This window comes from Loxodonta africana, chromosome X (genome assembly GCF_030014295.1).
Source record: "Loxodonta africana isolate mLoxAfr1 chromosome X, mLoxAfr1.hap2, whole genome shotgun sequence".
Taxonomy (NCBI): domain Eukaryota; kingdom Metazoa; phylum Chordata; class Mammalia; order Proboscidea; family Elephantidae; genus Loxodonta; species Loxodonta africana.
The window spans coordinates 78,949,073-78,971,057 of NC_087369.1; the positions used below are offsets into that span (position 1 = coordinate 78,949,073).

The following is a 21,985-nucleotide window of genomic DNA, read 5'->3' on the forward strand; positions in this document are numbered from 1 at the left end:
TGTTCCTGTTTAGTTCTTCTGGTGATTGTTTCCATGTATACTGTTATTTCTTGTCTTATTCATTTTATATTTTATTTATTACCTTTCTGCTGTAATAAATGAGGCCTTATATAACTTATACCACCTCTCTTTCCAATGCAGTTATCATTCTTTTTAGTTCCTTTCTTGGTTTGTTTGTTTAATGTACTTAGACCTATTTGTAAGATGAGGCTATTAGTTCCCTGCTTTTCTTTTTATCTCTCACCTCTTCTACATACTAATATTTGTCATTTGTGCTTTTAACGTTTTTTATTGCCAAGAAACATAACATTTATGTTTTGTTCTATATCAATAATTAAGTGTCCTGTGATTTTGTATATTGGTGGTTCCCGAAAGTTGAAAATCAGTATACAGTGTTTATATTATTTGACTATTTAAAATTATTCTCTCTCTGCCAAGTGTTATTATGATAACATTATATTTTTTGATTTGTATAACTATTTGTTTTTTTACTGGATTTTCTAATTGCCTTTATTTTTTCCTTGCACTGTCTGCAACATCCATAAGTTTATCTCATTTCATAATGGTGGATGAAGTCTTCAGCCCCCTCTCCCTCTTAGTCCTGGGTGCCTTCCCTGGAGCCTTTCTTTCGTCGTCTTACTTCATTTCAGACTGAGTGCCCCTTAGGCTTACTGTGCAGCTGTCATCCTTGGACTTACTTTATTAGCCTCTAAGTTTAGGACCACTTCTTTTCAGAATCCAGCGTGTATCTCTGTCTTTCTTTACTCTCTCATTTTGCTGGAGTACATCTTTAAGCAACTTCCTAAGAAAAGCAATGTGATAGGTAAACTTAGAGTCTTTGCAATTTGAATGTCTTTCTTTTGCTATCTAACTCAATTGATAGTTGGCTAGAAACAAAATTATCATTTCAAAATAATTTTTCCTTAAAATTCTGAAGGCATTTCTCCACCATACTCTAACAGCCAGTATTGTTGGTGTTTCTTTAACTGTTAATGTTTTCTATTTGGGAGTTTTTAGGATCTTCTCTTTATCGTTCATGTTCTGAAATTTTGTAATATGTCTAGGGGTTGAGCAAAATGAATAGCTACCCCAAATATGAAGCCTTCCAGTCAACAACCCCTACTCATGTATATAGAGCCATTATTCTGGGAGACCTTTAAATCCCAGAACGTCTAGGGCATTAATGCCCACACTGGCTACCTGAATTCTTATCAGACTACTTGTTTAATCTCTTTAGAGAAGAAACCTCTGATTTTTTTTAATGCCTTAGTACTAAATACTTTAATACTAAGAATTCTACACATGGGAGTGAAAGATGATTATTAAATATGCAGACTTCCAGTAAATTTCTCACATTTCATTCTCACCCTTCCTTACTTGGCATTTCCAAGTTCCAAACCTCTCTGGGGGCCTACAAGGAAGACCACAGGAAGTGGATAGGTGCTGACTGATGAAGAAGGTAAGAGAAAATGACAGAGAGGGTTTATAGCACCTGTCCACTTCCTGTCTTTCAGAAAATATTGAAAACTCTTTTGTGCTGATTCTATCATTCTCTTCATTGTACCTTTTTTTATTTGTTTAATGTCATTTTAATTGAGTCTTGGGAGAAGAAGACTAACAGTTTGGTTAGTCAGCTATCTTGATCCAAATGTTTAAATACTTGTTAAATTTTAAAGTTTATTAGGATTTTCTAGAAAATATTTGTAATTAAGAGCAATCAGCTATGAACTTTACAAACCTGCATTGTTTACTCATTAGGAGAAAGAGGATTCATTAGGGTTAAAACTCTGTGGAAAGAGACTAATAGACATCGATGAAATCTAATTCTCCTTTGCTCCATGGAAAGATGGCTTTAGTCCCTAAAACTAACAAACAATGGATATGCATAAAATTCAGTCTAATGAATAGGATGTTTTGCTATACTTCCATTCATTGGTCTATATTTTATCCTAATTTCTTTTTGAGTGGGTAGCTCTGTTAAGATGCTATGGGAAATTTTATGAGACAATACTCAGTAGGAGCCTTTCTTCACTCAGTGTCATGGTCATAAGCAAGAGTCAGGAATTTTCCTCTGAGAAAATAACATTTCGATAGAAACATGCTAATGCTGGAATCTAATCAGGAGCCATATTGAAATATTTCTTTCTCAGTTTTACAGCTACTGAAGCAGAATTGGTCTGCCATGATGTCATATAACCAGTTGTTTACCTCAAGGGAGGCCCTGGCGACACTAGCACAAGAAGCACTAAAATGCCAAGTTAACTGAAACAGCATTACAACTAATCTCACAGTGAAATGGTCTTCCCAGCCTTTCAGTTTTCTTACCACTCCTTTTCTGTACTTGGTGATTTTAGTTTTACACTATGTAAAGTTCTGAACTTGTGTCCCAGGCGCTTTACTGTTTTCTCCAATGGTTTGAATTTCGGGCATTTATTCTGGGCTGAATCTCTTCTGCATACATCACCATTGATTAACCTGCCTGCCCCTTGCCTAAATTGATACCTGTATCTTAAATTTGCCTTTGAATTCAACCCGTACTGTACTTATCCTATCCTGCCTCACCCACTTTCTATACTCATGTTTCTGTGAGTCAATCCTGCATTAATGGTGCACTGGCCACATACCTATGTTCAGATCCTTGTTATTCACCCAACCCCATGGGTCTGTCTGGACCATTGATTGTTTCTAGCTTTTGTTTCATCATATGAGCCCTAGTTATAACAGCTGAGCTCTTGTCTACAACATATTTCAACATCAGTTTAAACTGAATATGACTAACTCATCATTCCCTAAAATTCTTTTCACTACCTAATTTTTCTACAATATTTGGAACATTATTGGCCTCTCAGAATCAATAGTCATCTGTTTCTTAATTTGCTTTTTACCTGTATCTTGTTTCTCCCCCAAGACTTGTTCTGACTGTTGCAACTCTTTTGTCAATTTTATTCTTCCTCCATACCTGTTCTTGAACGTTGTGGTCAAATATGGCTTGGAGGTAGTTTATGTGGTTTACGTCTCCACTGGGAACCAGAATGGTCTCATAGAATGCTAATGATGATAAAAATTTTGGACAAGCAAAAAGAAAAGCCTAGTTTAAATTAAATGGATTGCACAAGCAATCTCATTTTGGTCATAGCACTACTCTAGCCTGCATTAGTCCATCTTTGTAAAGGTAAACTGCAACATTCTTATAAAATTTTCAAGGGTCATTTATTTGAACTAACATTTTCTGAATTCAGAGCTCAGGGTTGGCTGGAATTGGTTTTACCCCAGCTCTGCTATAGGTTCTCTAGGTATGTTATAATTTATAAGCTGATTCTACTCACAAATGATGACAGCCTATATTGATTTCCAGGTATTACAAGTGGAAGTGTATGTTTTTCTCCTTATGTGTCAAAGTGCTTTTCACTTTGGAGGGATGGGGAATTGCAAATTAAAGAAGCAGACACTCCCAAGGGAAGGGAGTGACATCGAGTTTACATTGTTGCCCTTCTTCTTATTCAAATATATCACTACTGATTTCACCCACACTTGTGGGGAGCAAAGGCTAAAATGTTCAACCAAAAGTCCTTTCTACATGGCATACATACAGGCTGCTTTTTGATTTGTGGCTGCAGCTGCTATTTGTAGAGACTGTCACTGTCTGTATTTTGTTGTGTTCAACTTGTGGTCAGCTGAAAGCCTTTGCTCAAAGAGTTTCCAAATTCCAAATTGCTGCATTCCAAGCTGGTCTCTGCTGCTCTTTCCCCTAGCAGCCCACAGCTATGTCATGCTATTTGAAGCTATGCTTTTTAGTACATCTTTTGGAGTATCTTATGCCACCCCTGCTTGTGGTTATGCCACAAAGTTCACCATACCAAAGATGCTTGGATATCCTTCTGTCATTACGTCTCTTTTATGTACATGTCAGCAATCAACATTGCTTTAATGCTGATAGACCAGCTGACTTCCAGAACATTAGTAGTGGTGGCCTTTTCTTGATATTTCACATTAAACATGACCGTGACAATCCATGTCAGATGAGATAGATGTAGCATCTGTGGTGGGTGAATTTCAAAGTTATACAAAAACTGGACATACTTGTATTGTCCATTGATGAGAATCAGCTTGTATTCAGTAAGCTTTTATTTTTCTAGCTCTGTTCTGGTATTCGGAAGAGAGCTAAGCCTAGGGCGTAGGAATCAGAGACATGGTCCCATACTCCCTTTTTGCTTTGGAAGTTGTATGTTTACAACTCACTTTTTATGTTGATGTGAATTTTAAACAGATTTCACCTTGTCCAGAGGACAAGTTCACACAGGTTCTAAACCAATAAATGTACCTACTCTTGAAGAGCTTCCTACTTATTTGGGGAAGAAAAATCCATATAAAAGGTACATGTTGTTGTTGTTAAGTGCTGTCAAGTTGGTTCCGACTCCTACCAACCCTATGCACAACAGAACAGAACACTGCCCAGTCCTACGCCATCCTTACAATCATTGTTATGCTTGAGCTCATTGTTGCAGCCACTGTGTCAATCCACCTCGTTGAGGGTCTTCCCCTTCTCTGCTGACTCTGGACTCTGCCAAGCATGATGTCCTTCTCCAGGGACTAATCCCTCCTGACAACATGTCCAAAGTATGTAAGATGCAGCCTCACCATTCTTGTACCTAAGGAGCATTCTGGTTGTATTTCTTCTAAGACAGATTTTTTTATTCTTTTGGCACTCCATGGTATATTCAATATTCTTCGCCAACACCACAATTCAAAGGTGTCAATCCTTTGGTCTTCCTTATTCATTGTCCAGTTTTCACACGCATATGATGTAATTGAAAATACCATGGCTTGGGTCAGGCGCACCTTCATCTTCAAGGTGACATCTTTGCTTTTCAACACTTTAAAGAGGTCCTTTGAGGAAGATTTACCCAATGCAATGCATCTTTTGATTTCTTAACTGCTGTTTCCATGGCTGTTGATTGTGGATCCAAGTGAAATGAAATCCTTGACAACTTCAATCTTTTCTCCATTTATCGTGATGTTGCTCATTGCTCCACTTGTGAGGATTTTTGTCTTCTTAATGTTGAGACGCAATCCATACTGAAGGCTGTGGTCTTTGATCTTCATCAGAGAGTGCTTCAAGTCCTTTTCACTTACAGCAATCAAGGTTGTGTTATCCGCATAATGCATAATAAGTCTTCCTCCAATCTTGATGCCCCGTTCTTCTTCATATAGTCCAGCTTCTCGGATTTTTGTTCAGCATACAGATTAAATAGGTATGGTGAAAGAATACAACCCTGACACACACCTTTCCTGACTTTAAACCAATCAGTATCCCCTTGTTCTGTCCGAACAACTGCCTTTTCATCTATGTAAAGGTTCCTCGTGAGCACAATTAAGTGTTCTGGAATTCCCATTCTTTGCAGTGCTATCCATAGTTTGTTATGATCCACACAGTCGAATGCCTTTGCATAGTCAATAAAACACAGGTAAACATCCTTCTGGTATTCTCTGCTTTCAGCCAGGATCTATCCAACATCAGCAATGATATCCCTGGTTCCACGTCCTCTTCTGAAACCAGCCTGAATTTCTGGCAGTTCCCTGTCGTTATACTGCTGCAGCCATTTTTGAATGATCTTCAGCAAAATTTTGCTTGCATGTGATATTAATGATTAAAAACCCAGTGCTGTCGAGTTGATTCCGACTCGTAGTTACCCTATAGGACAGAGTAGAACTGCCCCATAGAGTTTCCAAGGAGCGCCTGGCAGATTCAAACTGCCGACCCTTTGGTTAGCAGCCGTAGGACTTAACCACTATGCCACCAGGGTTTCCATATTAATGATATTGCTCTATAATTTCCACATTTGGTTGGATCACCTTTCTTGGGAATAGGCATAAATGTGGATCTCTTCCAGTCAGTTGGCCAGGAAGCTGTCTTCCATATTTCTTGGCATAGACGAGGGAACACCTCCAGCGCTGCATCTGTTTGTTGAAACATCTCAGTTGATATTCCATCAATTCCTGGAGTCTTGTTTTTCACTAATGCCTTCAGAGCAGCTTGAACTTCTTCCTTCAGTACCATCGGTTCCTGATCATATGCTACCTCTTGAAACGGTTGAATGTCGACTAATTCTTTTTGGTATAACGACTCTGTGTATTCCTTCCATTTTCTTTTGATGCTTCCTGTGTCGTTTAATATTTTCCCCATAGAATTCTTCACTATTGCAACTCAAAGCTTGAATTTTTTCTTCAGTTCTTTCAGCTTGAGAAATGCCGATCGTGTTCTTCCCTTTTGGTTTTCCATCTCCAGCTCTTTGCACATGTCATTATAAAAGTTTGTCTTCTCAAGATGCCCTTTGAAATCTTCAGTTCTTTTACTTCATCAATTCTTCCTTTTGCTTTAGCTGCTCGACATTCGAAAGCAAGTTTCAGAGTCTCCTCCGACATCCATCTTGATCTTTTCTTCCTTTCATGTCTTTTCAATGACCTCTTCCTTTCTTCATGTATGATGTCCTTGATGTCATTCCACAACTCGTCTGGTCTTCGGTCACTAGTGTTCAATGCGTCAAATCTATTCTTGAGATGGTCTCTAAATTCAGGTGGGATATACTCAAGGTCATATTTTGGCTCTTGTGGACTTGCTCTGATTTTCTTCAGTTTCAGCTTGAACTTGCATATGAGCAATTGATAGTCTGTTCCACAGTTGGCCCCTGACCTTGTTCTGACTGATGATATTGAGCTTTTCCATCGTCTGTTTCCACAGATGTAGTCAATTTGATTTCTGTGTGTTCCATCTGGTGAGGTACATGTGTACAGTCACCATTTATGTTGGTGAAAGAAGGTATTTGCAATGAAGAAGTCATTGGTCTTGCAAAATTCTATCATTCGATCTCCGGCATTGTTTCTATCACCAAGGCCATATTTTCCAACTACTGATCCTTCTTTGTTTCCAACTTCTGCATTCCAATCACCAGTAATTATGAATGCATGTTGATTGCGTGTTCGATCAATTTCAGACTGCAGCAGCTGATAAAAATCTTCTATTTCTTCATCTTTGGCCCTAGTGGTTGGTGTGTAAATTTGAATAATCATCGTATTAACTGGTCTTCTTTGTAGGCATATAGATATTATCCTATCACTGACAGCGTTGTACTTCAGGATAGATCTTGAAATGTTCTTTTTGACGATGAATGCAACAGCATTCCTCTTCAAGTTGTCATTCCCAGCATAGTAGATTATATGATTGTCTGATTCAAAAGGGCCAATACCAGTCCATTTCAGCTCACTAATGCCTAGGATATCGATGTTTATGTGTGCCATTTCATTTTTGACAATTTCCAACTTTCGTAGTTTCGTACTTTGTACATTCCAGGTTCCAATTATTAATGGATGTTTGCAGCTGTTTTTTCTCATTTTGAGTCATTCCACATCAGCAAATGAAGGTCCCGAAATCTTTGCTCCATCCACGTCATTAAGATTGACTCTACTTTGAGGAGGCAGCTCTTCCCTAGTCATCTTTTCAGTGCCTTCCAACCTGGGGGGCTCATCTTCCAGCACTGTATCAGACAATGTTCTGCTACTATTCATAAGGTTTTCACTGGCTACTGCTTTTCAGAAGTAGACTACCAGGGCCTTCTTCCTAGTCTTTCTTAGTCTGGAAGCTCAGCTGAAACCTGTCCTCCATGGGTGACCCTACTGGTATCTGAATACCAGTGGCATAGCTTCCAGCATCACAGCAACACGCAAGCCCACATGGTACGACAAACTGACAGACACGTGGGGGAAAGGTACATATGGTTTGATAAATATTAGGTGATCCATGTACCCCACAACTGAGAGGTAAGAAAAGCCAGAGATAGAGCTGGTCTGTAGTAAAATTTCACGCTAATGCCACATTATGGTAATTTATCCAAAGAAAGATATTTTTTTTTCTTCTGCTTAGCAGTCACTTGAATCGTTAAACAGTGATTTTTAAGTCAAACTGCCTAGGAACCAGGATTCAATTACTACTTTTTAACTCCATGTGATGAAAAAGGTTGGTTGTGCGTAGCTTCAGGTTTTAGTGCATAACTTCAGTCATCTTCAGACATATCTACAACAAGTAGTGTCAATCCTTGGCACTGACAACTAAGATGTCCCAGGTGCCAGTTTCCTTTGACATTTGGGCTAATTGTTGTCACCACCTCCCACCCCACTGGTAGCAGCTCCCATGGGGTACTGTGAGAAATGTTGAATGTTGTTTTGTTTGCTCACTCTCAGGAGCTAGCACACTCTGTTCAGCAACCAGCATGTGCTGTGCTTCCCTTTTTGTCCCACTACTTTTAAAACTCTACTACTTCCTGTTATGTAGTGCTATCATTACACTGCAAAGAAACTCAGGGTTGTTTACATGTTGTCTGTGTATACTAAAAATGATGTCTAGTTCAGTGACTTCCATATGGTTAGACCTCACTGTTCAGCAAACAACAATGCCTCAAGTGACCTTCTCTAGACCTTTTGTTGATAATCAGAGAGAGTGTTAAATGTTTTTATAAGATTGGAAATATGTTTGATGCCAGCTTCTGTATTCATTTTATTTCCTGTCATCCGTCAAACGAATTTGGACAACCCTACTTCACTCATTGGTACTGGGATGCTCACATCTTGCTATGGTGGAATCACTTGGAGGTTTTGTTAAATGTCTCATGACATAAATGCTTTTATTTTACTTACCATTCCCAGCTTATTGCTGATGGGTGGTGGTAGTGATGATAGTAGTTACAATAAGAAAATAGATTATTCAAGAGTATTAGAAAAGAGAGGTAGGTCCAAGATGGCAGAATAGTCTGATGCTTCATGTGAAAAAACAAGTGAATTGGATATATACGACAATCTAGTAATCCTAAGCATCAAAGACAAAGCCAAAGAATGAGACTGAGCCACAGATGGAAGGAGAGAGAACTCAGAAACAGCAGAAACAGGGAATTATGGGTAATCAGTGTCCTGGTAGCTGAATCTGCACAGCATAGACATATTGAGGCAAGCAGCAGCATCCCAAGCCAAAACTCACCCCATATGGTGCAGCCAAACAGCAGCGAGTCTGCATGCACCTCTAGAACCAAATATGAGTGACACCAGAGCTGCGAAAGTTCAGTACAAGCTCCCAACCCACCATGCACACCACAACCCTTCCCTCACAGGAGCTCCAGGGCCGAAGAGCACTCCCTTCCCTTTATTCACCCCCCTTCCTGCTCGGACACCAGTCCAGGGGCATTCAACACTGCCAAGCCCCCTAAGCCGGGAACTCATGCCCCAGTCCAGATGCACCAGCCCCTTAGCCCAGCCCCTGGCATAGGGGGTCCACAGACTTGCAGCACCTTTCACCCCCACCAATCACCCATACCAGTGCCTTGTTAGCTGACCCAGCATGGCACGTCCTCATTAGGACAAAATTACAGGGTTCCCAGCCAAAGCCCATTTTCACCTATAGGAGCCAAGTGAGAACTGCAGATCTATGGCATTTGACATTGCCCTGCCCCCTAAGAAGGGGCCTCAGCCCCACACCAGGGGCCTGAAGGCCAGTGGTACCACCCACTCCATCTAGCTACCCTGAGAACCAGTGGTGTCCCCCAATCCCTCCAGCCAATGGAACCAGGTGCCCAAGGACCAGCTGCACTACCCCCACTACTATGTGCTCTAGTGGATGGGGCATGCCCTCCATCTGGGCATGCAGGGGCAGACTACAGCCTCCTGCCTTGCCCCCTACATTACCCCCCACTGAAACCAGAGACCTGTGCCTGCTCTGAACAGCTCCACCCAACCAAGACTGTAGGAGAGAGTTTCCACACCACATACTTGTTGATCGACAACCTGGGCACCTGCACCCTGACCAACTGGCAAGCAGCAGAGCACACATACAATATCCAACCCAACAGCCAGGGATAACATGCCTGGATCCATAGCCAGGTGACCACCAGGGCAGATTCATCACCTCACCAAAAATGCTGCCTTCATCCAGAGCAACCCTACAAAACAGTGAACAGACTCCCAGGCTCGCACACGTAGTAGCTGCTCTGCCCACCTGGAGACAGGAGGTGAGAGCTTCAATGTGGCCTCATTAATGACCAGAGTACCACACATGCCCAGCCCACTTGCACATATCAAAGCAAAACAAAGCGACATTTCAGGATGCAGTAAACAAACATACAATAAATAAATAAATATAATAACTTCTTGATGCCTCAGAGACAGCAGTCAATATCAAATAATATAAAGAAGCAGGACAAGATGGCTCCAGCAAGTGACCAAAATAAAGAACCAGAAAACCTTCTGGAGGAAGATAAGACAATAGAACTACCTGACAAAGAATTCAGACAACTAATATATAGAGCTCTCCAAGAGATCAGGAAAAACACAGACAAAACCAAGGAAAACACAGACAAAGCAATAGAAGAATTCAGGAAAGTAATACAAGACAGGGAAAAAAAGAGGATTTAGCCATTTCAATCTACATATAATGAAATGGTTGTGGGGGATGAACAATACAGCAGCTTCTCAAATGATGGGTCAAGGACTACCTACATCAGAATCCCCTAGTGAGCAAGTCTAAAAGTGAGATTCTAGGGTACTGCCTCAGGCCTACTCAATCTAAACCTGGAGATTGGGAGTCCTTTTATTCTTCATTTAACGCCTTATGATTAATTTCCTATAAATCATCTAGTACAATCAAGTACATTAGCCATGCAGTATAAAATGATTTAGATTTATTCTATGTCATGGTAAAAGAAAAAAAAGTATCAATAGTTTTGTAGGCGTAGATATTAGGGAAAAAAAATGTAGCAATGTCTAGAGAGTCACTAGCAATAGTGGATGTATCCCTCATGTCTCATTGTTAACTAATTGTTTCCAGCTGAGATCCCTGTAATCTGCATGTATTGTTTACCATTTAATTTTCTATAGAAAACAAGGGTATAATCACTTAATAAAGTGTAAAGAATCAGATTTTTTCCCCTTGGGCAGCCAACATTCCTGATGTTCTTCCCTTGAGCAATAGGAAAGCAATACTCTGAAAGACACCTGTTTTGTTCATATTCTTCGACTTGCCTCTGGAAGCCATTCTAATGAATTCAAAACTCAAAATAGAATTCCAGCATTTCTGTTTGAGCATCAACTGATTTTTGTCTTTTTTTTTCCCCCCTTCTAATCGAGACTCAAATAAATACAAGCACTGTAAATAGGGGTCCTCTTTCAATTTAAGCAGTGTTTTGTGTTGTTTTCGTCTGGTTTTTATTGAGAAAATAAAAACTATTTTAAAAACCATTTTCATATGCAGGCAGTCTCCTTCTAAGCACTTGACTTATGAATGTCCCATACTTATGAACAGTCTCTCTTGAGGGACTTTGCACTGCTCCTATTACCCGTGGAAGCTGGAGTTGTTTCTGCTGTCCGCAGGGTTTCTCTCTTAGCCCTCCTCTTCTGGGAGTTCCCACAAGCCCTCATCAGACACTTTGACACAGTTAATGTGTGAGTACCTTCTACTGTCACCACTAGGACATGAGAAGCTGTTGTAGCCCCTGCCAGAGCATCCTTGCAACCAGCTCCTGTCCCCCTCTGCCTTCTCGTCTTGCCTCCAGACAGGAGTTGCCCACATAGTCTCATGTGTCTGCTTGAGCCAAGAAGCTCACTACTCACCAGTATCATTTTCTGTCTTATCATCCAGCCTAATCCTTGTCTGAAGAGTTGGCTTCAGGAATGGTTCCAGTCTTGGGCTAACAAAGGGTCCAGGAACCATGACCTCCAGAGTCCCTCTAATCTCAGCCAGATCATTAATTCTGGTCTTTTTACGAGAACTTGAGGTCTGCATCCCACTGTCCTCCTGCTCCATCAGGGATTCTCTATTGTGTTTTCTGTCAGGGCAGTCATTGGTGATAGCCGGGCACCATCCAGGTCTCAGGCTGATGGAATCTCTGGTTTATGTGGCCCTTTCTGTCTCTTGGGCTCATCTTTACCTTATGTCTTTGGTGTTCTTCATTCTCCATTGCTCCAGGTGGGTTGACACCAATTGATGCATCTCAGGTGGCCGCTTCCTAGTGTTTAAGACCCAGACACCACTCACCAAAGTGTGATGCAGAACGTTTTCTTAATACATTTTGTTATGCCAATTGACCTAGATATTCCTTAAACCATGGTCCCCAAGCCCCCGCCCATGCTACTCTGGCCTTCAAAGCATTCCGTTGTATTCAGGAAACTTTTTTGCTTTTGGTTTAGTCCAGTTGTGCTGACCTCTCCTGTATTGTGTGTTGTCTTTCGCTTCACCTAAAATAGTACTTGTCTACTATCTAATTAGTGAATACCCCTCTCCCTCCCTCCCTACCCTCATAACCATCAAAGATAATTTTCTTCTGTGTTTATAATATTTCTTGAGTTCTTATAATAGTGGTAAGACCTTGCTTTTGACAATGGATGCTTAGATATGACACCAAAAGCATGAGTAACAAAAGAAAAAAGTTGATAAACGAGACTTCACCAAAATTTAAAACTTTGGTGCATCAAAGAACTTTAAGAAATTGAAGAGACAACCTACAGAATGGGAGAAAATATTTGGTAACTATATGTCTGATAAGGGTTTAATATCCATAATGTATAAAGAACTCCTACAACTCAACAACAAAAAGACAAACAACCCAATTAAAAATTGGGCAAAGGACTTGGGTAGATATTTCTCTAAAGAAGATATACAAATGGCCAGTAAGCATATGAAAAGATACCCAATGTCATTGGTCACTAGGAAAATGCAAATCAAAACTACAATGAATACCACTTCACACCCACTAGAATGACTATTGTCAGAAAAACAAAATAATAAGTGTTGACAAGAATGTGGGGAAATTGGAACCCTAGTGTATTACTTGTGGGAAGGCAAAATAGTGCAGGGGCTGTGGAAAACAATTTGGTGGTTCCTCAGAAAGTTGAGCATAGAACTACTATATGACCAAGTAATCCCAATACTAGGTATATATCTAGTAGAAATGAAAACAAGAACACAAACCAAAACCTGTACACTAATATTCATTTGTAGTATTCTTCACAATAGCCAAAAGGTGGAAACAACTTAAATGTCCACAAACAGATAAATGGATAAACAAAATGTGATATATACATGCAGTGGAATATTATTCAGCCATAAAGAGAAATGAAGTTCTGATACATGCTGCGACATGGATGAACCTTGAAAACATCATGCTGAGTAAAGTAAGTCAGATACAAAAAGGACAAATATTGTATGATCCCACTTGTATGAGATACCTAAAATAAGCAAATACACAGAGATAAAAGTTTATTAGTGGTTACCAGGGAGGGAGGAATGGGGAATTATTACTTAAGGCATACTGATTTTCTGTTTGGAGCAATGAAAACATTTTGGAAATAAGTTATGGTGACAGTTGACAACATGGCGAATATAATTAATGTCATTGAATTGTACACTAAGAAATGGTTAAAAGGGCCAATTTTTTGTTTTCTATATTTTACCACAATAGAATTTTTAAAACCATACTCACTGCCTGTTTATTCAGTATATATACATGACTCTGATCAGTGTTAACTAGATGTTAAGCCTGTAGCAGATTATAACCAGCCAATTTGAAGGTACTGGAAAAGATGTCACAGGTAGGTAAAGTGAAATCTGATAGGTTGACAACAAGGTAAAAGACAAAAAAACAGAACAAAACAAAACATTTAAAAGCAGTTTAAAAACTCAAAAACCAACCACAATGAAACACTACTTCACATATCCCAGAATGACTACAATTAAAAATACTGACAATACCAAGTGCTGGTGAAGATGTAGAACAACTGGAACTGTCATACATTGCTGGTGAGTGTATAAAATGGCAACAGTCACTCTGCAAACAAGTTTGGCAGTTTCTTCTATAATACACTTACCATACAACCCAGCAGCTCCACTCCTAGAAAAATGAAAACATGTCCATAAAAAGACTTGTACATGAGTGCTTACATGAGCTTTATTCATAATAACCCCAAACTGGAAATAAGCCAAGTGTCCATCAACTGGTGAATGCATAAAAAATCACGGTAGAGCCGTACAATGAAATATAATTCAGCAATAAAAAGGAATGAACTACTGCTACATGGAACAGCATGGATGAATCTCACAGACATTGTGTTGAATTAGAGAATCCACACATAAAAGAACACATGTTATATGATTCCATTTATGTGAAATTCTAAAACAGGGAAAACTAAGCTACAGTGATAGAAATCAGAACAGTGCTTTCCTCTGGAAGGCTGGAGCATGACTGGAAGGGGCATGAGGTAAAATTCTGGGGTGACAGAAATGTTATGTATATTGATTGGGTAGTGATTACAAAGGTGTGTACATTTGTCGAAACTCTTCAGCTGTATGTTTAAAATCTGTGCATTTTATTGTATGTAAATTGTATCTCAAGTAAAGTACAAAAATTTTAAAAGGAAAATAAAAAGTCCTTCAGAGGATCTCCCTGCTGCAGGATAAAGTCTGAATACCTTAGCATGACCTGGCCCTTATTTATTATCCCTTGGTTCATTTTTCACCATTTCTCCCCACTCCAGCTACTTATTCTAAGCTACTTGCATTTCCAGAAACTGCTTTTCCCTTTTTCCTCTGAACCTTAAAACACAATGCTCCCTCTGCCTGGAATAACGTTTCTATTTCCCATTTATCGTCGAATCCTAGACATCCTTCAGGACTCAGAGAGGTAGCACTTCCTCCAAGAAGGCTTGTCCATTCCCAGTCTATATTAGGTGTACCTCCTCTTGCTCCCAAAGTACCTTATGCTTCTTTCTAGCAAAGCATTTATTAGTCTGTAATATAACTGCTGTGATTTAAAACAAAACAAAAACTCAAAACCATAGTGGAATGGGACCATTTAATGTGCAGTCAGTAGTCCTCCCATGTTCAGTAATTTCTGAGTTAAATAATATAGACTAATTTCTATCAAAAATAGCTGAACGAAGTTATCAAGAAAACTCTACCGTCCAGAATGACTTATTCTCCTAGAGTTGCAAATGATTGAGATTTTATTGTAAACAGCAGTTTAGTTTTATACTATTATTAGTATTGTAGCTTATTTATATCATAGGTTAAATAACCTTCTGTGGGTTTATCTGGAAACCTAGTCAGACTTTATCATGTTGATTCTATGGAGAAATGCATTTTACATTCCTATCAAATGACTCAAAAATACTACTCAGTTGAACCATGTGAAATTGCTGATATTCAACCATTTTTGACGTATGAAAGTAGCAGTTTCATATGGTTCAACTTAAATGAGTTTTGGAATACAACCCTATTGGTAAGTTGGAGATTACCTCCATTTATTAATTTTATATTTAATACATGAATATATTAAATATCCTGTAAGATGCTAATCTTGTACATTAAGACTATTGGGTATAATTGTTCCATGTAGACAGTAAAACACAGGATTTGGAAGGGAGCTTGTACACAGTGTTAGGGCTTTTTTGGGTCCTACCCATTTTGTCCCAAGTTAACAGACATGCAGCAGACAGTGATACATGAGGACCTTGGAATTGCTCATATTTTGAACAGATTCATTTGTTCTTCTTTCTTAAGCCTCAAACTCTCTAACCAGTCCATTTTTAAGATGAATTTTAATAATAATAGTAATAAAAAATAGTAATAGCTAACATTTATTATGTGCATATTACATGCTGGATACTATGCTAACTAGTCGAGCAAAGAACTATCAGTATCCCTATTTACACATACGGAAATTAAAGCTTAAGTAACTTGTCCAAGGTCACACAGCTAGTAAGTGGCAGAGTTGGAATTAGAATCAATGTTCATCTTCGTACCATACCGTCTGCTGTTTACCACATTTTTTTACCACAATGAAGCACTCATTCTGAAAGATTATGATTCAATTCAGTGAGTATATATTTAAGCTATGATTATCATTGGTGAAACCAGGCTCATTCACATATAAAACATTAATGTATTTTTGTATTATTATGAGAGAGCATCATAAAACATTAGAGGACCAAATACCAAAATGAGTTCCCACAAGTGCTGTAGAAGTCTAGGACAGGGAGGGAATAATTTTGGACTTTGTCATGACTAACTCCCAGGAAAGAATTGGCATAAATTTTACCCCAGTTTTGGATGCACAGCATTCTGGGAACAACCCAAAAGTTCAGCATAAATAGGAATGTGGCAAAAGCAGGGGTGTATAATAATGAAGTCCAGGACGGAGCAGCAAACTCAATTGTAATTCTGAGTGGGCATCATTTGTATGTGAAGGAAGTTAGAAATCAGCGGCTAGGCTCTTTGAACCCCAGAAATAAATGGAGAAATGGGACTTGCAGGATGACTCATTATCTATTCAGAATAGAAGAGAGGGAATTCAAAGATGAACCAAGATTTTATGCCTACATGATTCGAATAATAATAGTATCAAAAATAAAAGAATTTGCACAGTGTAGGGGAAGATAAGCCCAGACTTCCAAAAAAAACCAAACAAACCCACTGCCATCTAGTGAATTCTGACTCTCAGTGACCCTATAGGACACAGTGGAACTGCCCCATAAGGTTTTCAAGGCTGTAAATCTTTACAGAAACAGACTGCCACATCTTTCTCCTGTGGAGTGGGGTTCAAACCACCGATGTTTCAGTTAGCAGCCCAGAGCATAACCACTGTGCCACCCAGGATCCTTGCTCAGACTTTTTTTTTGTTTTGTTTCTGAAAAGCATTTAATAATATTGGAAATGTTACCATGTAAAATTAAAATAGTAGGATAGATAGCATAATCCCAATTTTATAATTGCAAAGATGAAGATGAGTTTGTGGTTTTATTTTCTTTGTTTTGCATTACTATTTTCTAAATTCCCAACAATGAATATGCATTACTTCCATTATCACAAAAATATGTACTGTTTTTTAATGAACCAACTTTGGAAAGCTCTTCAGCCATAAGTGCTCCACCTTAACATACAGCTACTCTATGACTGACAGTTCTACTCCTAGCCATATACTCAACAAAAAATGCACACATGTGTTCATCACATTTTATATTTTAGAACTTAAACACCTGGAAATGATGCAAATGCCCAGCCACAGTAGAGCATTGCTCAGACTTTTGACACATTGAATTTAAGGTGAAGGTAGCCTGTCTACACTAAACTAGCTTTTTTTGTGTGTTGGTTATGACTGACTGCAATCAACCTTTGACTCATTGACTTGTTATTTTTACAGATGACTCTACTGAATTTCTTCTTCCCTGAAAAAAAGCCATATTCTGAAGAGGCAAGTAGGAGTATTCACCGCAATAAAAGAAGCAAAAGCAGTGAAGGAGCAGATGGTAAGTCGACTCAAGTGATTCCTCCTTTATCACTCCTCAGTTATCTGTTACTTAGAGTACCCTCTGAGAAAGCCCTTCCTAAGCTGCTTCACCATCTCATGCATTGTCAACAGACCCAAGGTCACAGAAGAAGGGTTTTCCAGACTACCAATCAATCCAAGAGCCATAGTAGCATTTGTATCTCTCAAGATTACCATTTGTATGGACCTCATCTTTCCTGGGGACATCCTACATCTACTAAGGCCACCAAGAGGATTCAGTCTTATTCTTGGAATTGATACAGAGTTGTGCCATGCTGGTACTTAACATGATGTGTTAATTCCAGCGATAAAAGTATCAATGTTGGTATCAGCTACCATGCCCAAATCTGAACTAGACTAGTTTGTAAGTCCTTTGAGTGCAGAGGTTCATTTCTCTTTTTGTATCCACAGAATCTAGCCTAGTACCTGGAACATCACTGGTATTTGTAATATAAGTTGATGATGTCAATTGTTCCTTCAGCTAGGTGATGATGGGCCAATAGAAGCCATCCCTATTGCAGATGAAACAGATTTGAGTTAACTAGCAATGCAGTCTGTGGGGACACAACAAAATGTTGAGCTAGCTCCTGGGCAGGCCTTTGAATCACTCTGATATTTCAGTATTGCTCTGTCGATTGACAGAATGCTATCTGTTTGGCACAGGAGTTTGTAGAATGCATAGCTCTGGGCTGCTGAAAAGCCATCTGGACTCAAAGACAGCATGTCTCTGGCTACATCTGCCAATGATATGTGTCTGGGGGGTTACAAAGCAATACTACTTTATAAGGAAGAAAATGAGATTTTTAAGCTGACATTTGTCAATGTGAATGAAGGCAAATGATGGACGCACTTCCAGAAGGCATGAGCTACTGAAGAGACGGTACCAGTTCTTTGTCAATAGGGGCAAAAAGAAGTAGAACCAGATGAAGTCTGAAACAGAGCTCAGAACAAGGACCCTGTAATAATTTAAAAAAAAAAACAGAGCGGTAAGATAGGTGGAACTTTCTTGTCAGTGGATGTGGCAGCAGTTTGAGCCTTTGAATGGAGAACAGGACCAGTGGGGCAATTCTCTGGAGCAGACACTTTGCATACAATTGATGACCAAGTTTAAGCCTAGGAAATGTGATTCATGAAGTAAAAGACACCCAGTTTTCACATATTACTTGTAGCCAGTTTTCTGGAAGTCTTCTGCCTGTGTGGAAGCTGGGAGCTGAGAGGCATGATTGGTCCTTTCCTAATCACTCCACTCTCTGACACATGTAGGTCTCTTCCCCTGAAGCTGCTCCCAGTACCACCAAATATTTCATAATCCCTTGTCGCTAAGGACAAGAAAGGTGGTAAGAGCAATGTCACCTTCTATAGTGGGCACGGCCTTCCCTTCTTCTTCCTTAGAGTGTTTGTTCTGTCTTGATACAAAACAGTTTTTCTCTCCGGTCAAGGCCAAAACCTCTCATTAATTTTTACTACTTCTTATCTAAGTCCCTCCTGATGTGATACTTTTTCAAGACTAATCACTTTGTACCAATGCCAAGTTTCTTGTGCAATCCCAGGTTGGTTTTTGTTTGTTTGTTTGTTTAATCATTATAAAAAAAAAAAAATCATTATAGCTGGGAGGAATTCAGGAACCCTTAGAGTTAGGAGTATACAATGCCTGAGGGATCCGGGCATTTGATTGGATTTCCAGCCTTTCACCTGGGAGGCTACAGAACCACTTCTTTAGATGTGGTGGATTGTATAGAATCCAAATCTCCATTTATTTTGTACCATTCCTGTTGCTCTGCTGAGTGTGTGCTATATTCATTCAATACATTCATCAAATATTTACTGAGTAAACACAGCAGTGTATATAATACTAGAATGAAAGCACCATAAGGGTATTGGTGTTTGTTTTGTTTACTTTTACATCCTCACTGCCTAGAAAAGGACCTGGTGTAATGGACCCTCAATAAATATTTCTTGTTGTTGCCTTCAAGAAGCTTAACTTCCAGTGCAAAGAGACAGACAATAAACAAAGTTGCTGGTAAATAAGTGCTGTAAAGAAAAATAGCAGGGAAAGAAAGAAAGAGAATGATGGTTGTACTGTAAGGTGATCAAGGAATGTCTCTTTGATAAGGAGGCATATGAGAAGAGACATGAATGAAATGAAGGTGTGAGCCACCTGACTATCTGGGAGAAGAAGAAACAGCAAACGCAAAGGCTCTGAAGCAAAGGAATGCTTGGTATGTTCCGGGAAAGTCAGTGTGGCTGGGAGGAAAGTGAGCAAGAGGGAAAGGGAAGGAGATGAGGTTAGAGAGCAAGATGCAGTCTAGGGCCTTGTAGGTCAAGGTAGAGGCTCTGGCTTTTACTCTGGGTGAGATGGGGAGTCATTGGACAATTTTGAGTAGAGGGGTGACAGGATCTGACTTTGTTTTAACAGGTTTCCTTTGGCTGCTGTATTGAAAACAGCTGCAGGGAGACAGGGACAGAAGCAGGGAGACCCATTAGGAGACTGTAATTATCCAGGCAAGAGGTGAAGGTGGTTTAGGCCAGGGTGGATGGTAGTAAAGAGTGATCAGATTCTGGATGGATTTTGAAGAATTGCTGACAGGCTTTTCTGATTGTTTAGGTAATGGGTATGAAAGACAGAAAAGAGCCAAGAATGACCCCATGGTTTTGAACACAGTTTTGGACAGTTTTAGTTTTAGGAACTAAACAAACAAAATTGACATCGTCTGAGCTGGAGAAGAACAGAGGAGGAATAGATAGGGGAATGTGGGGAAGGAACCAAGAATTCAGTTGAACATGTTAAATTTGAAGTGCCTATAAGACAGCCAAAAGGATATATTAAAGAAGTAGCTGGATATATAAATCTGCTGTATATCACTGTGTCCCAAGGCAATGAATCAACTCTGTTTTGTTCAAATAACGGACTTCCTGAATCCACCAGCTGCTCCTTGGGAACTCTATGGCGCAGTTCTACTCTGTCCTATAGGGTCACTATGAGTCAGAACCAACTTGACAGCAATGGGTTTTTGGTTGTCATTTAAGAAATGAGTCAGTTTGTAAACTGTTCTGAGCAGAGAAAGAAGTAGGATGATGGGATAAGTAGATCAAAGTAGAGTGAGTTGAGGCCAAAACTTTTTTAAAAAAGAAAACTATACCAAGAGGAAAAATAAATAAGTTATGATAAAAATTTAGCTCTCTGGGTCAGGTTTGCAACACAAGTGTCAAAAAAGAAGTTGTTTACCTCGAACAAAGATTTCAGGAAGAAAATATTTCTCAAAGGTCAAAATAGAGACAAGTTTAAAAGGGAGCAGAAAAATCAGTTCTAGTTCCTTATATAATTTTCCTGATCTGTTACTATCTTTTAATTTCACTTCGGTTCTCCAGACTTTATTATTATTTGATAAGCTTTCCAGGCACTACCAGAAGGAGTGCAAAGATGAATAAAGCCCTCAGAGAAGCTTACAGTTTAGTGAGGGAGCAGATACGTGGCAGGTAAAATGAAGCAAAGATAGGGTGAAAGTGTTGAATGTGGGTTCTGGAGTTTTACCTAATACTGAGTGTGGTAGAAGGTACTCAGACATTTGTTAAATGAATGACCTAACGAACAAATGGGGGGTGGGGGAGTCTAGATTTTTCATCCAGGAACTATAGATATTAAGCTTGATGATCTCCACTAATCCCTGTGGGATAAAAAAAAAATTAACAAGTAGTTCAAGAACACTTAGGAAAAGGATGGGAGATGGTGATCCTTAGGAGCCCGAATAGGTTCACCAAGAATAAACCAAGCTATGGAAGCCTGTTTTCCTGTTTTGATCAGACTACTAAACTCATCAATTAGAGGCATTATCATAGGCATAGTCTATCTTTCCTTAAAAAAAAAAGTCAATGGAGAAAATACAGATAAACCAAAAAAGGAGAATAAAATCACAGTTGCACCACCCATAGATAAAAAAAAAAAAAAATCCGTGGCTATTTCCAGGGCATATCCACTCTTTCTGACCAATCTTTTAAGAATGTTTGGACTAATCTCAATTTATCCATTTGAATTATTCTATAAATGAAGGCATTGGACTAGCTTAAGACTTCTTTAAGTGTTAAAAAACAAAGATGTCACTTTAAGGACTAAGGTGAGCCTGACCCAAGCCATGGTGTTTCCAATCACCTCATATGCATGTGAAAGCTGGACAATGAATAAAGAAGACTGAGGAAGAATTGATGCCTTTGAATTATGGTGTTGGTGAAGGATATTGAATATACCACACACTGCCAAAAGAATAAACAAATGTATCTTGGAAGAAGTACAGCCAGAATGCTCCTTATAAGGAAGGATGGAGAGACTTCGTCTCACATACTTTGGATATGTTATCAGGAGGGACCAATCCCTGGAGAAGGACATCATGCTTGGTAAAGTAGAGGGTCAACAAAAAAGAGGAAGCCCCTCAACAAGATGGATTGACAGTGGCTCCAACAATTGGCTCAAGCATAACAACAGTTATGAGAATGCATAGGACCGGGCAGCATTTTGTTCTGTTGTACCTAGGGTTGCTATGAGTCAGAACTGACTCGACAGCACCTAACAACAACAACACGACAAGCTTAACCAAACACAGGGTTAGTGCCCCTACAATATAAATCCTGACACTTCA

The 21,985-nt window shown here is 39.3% G+C and overlaps 1 protein-coding gene across 1 annotated transcript in view; it reads left to right on the plus strand.

Moving 5' to 3' along the window:
- The window catches only part of EDA (ectodysplasin A), a 638,371-nt gene that overhangs the window by 467,370 nt on the left and 149,016 nt on the right, over positions 1 to 21,985 (plus strand). The window contains exon 2 of the mRNA XM_023551453.2: positions 17,229 to 17,334. Coding sequence (XP_023407221.2) covers positions 17,229 to 17,334 — 106 coding nt within the window. The remainder of the gene's footprint in view (positions 1 to 17,228; positions 17,335 to 21,985) is intronic.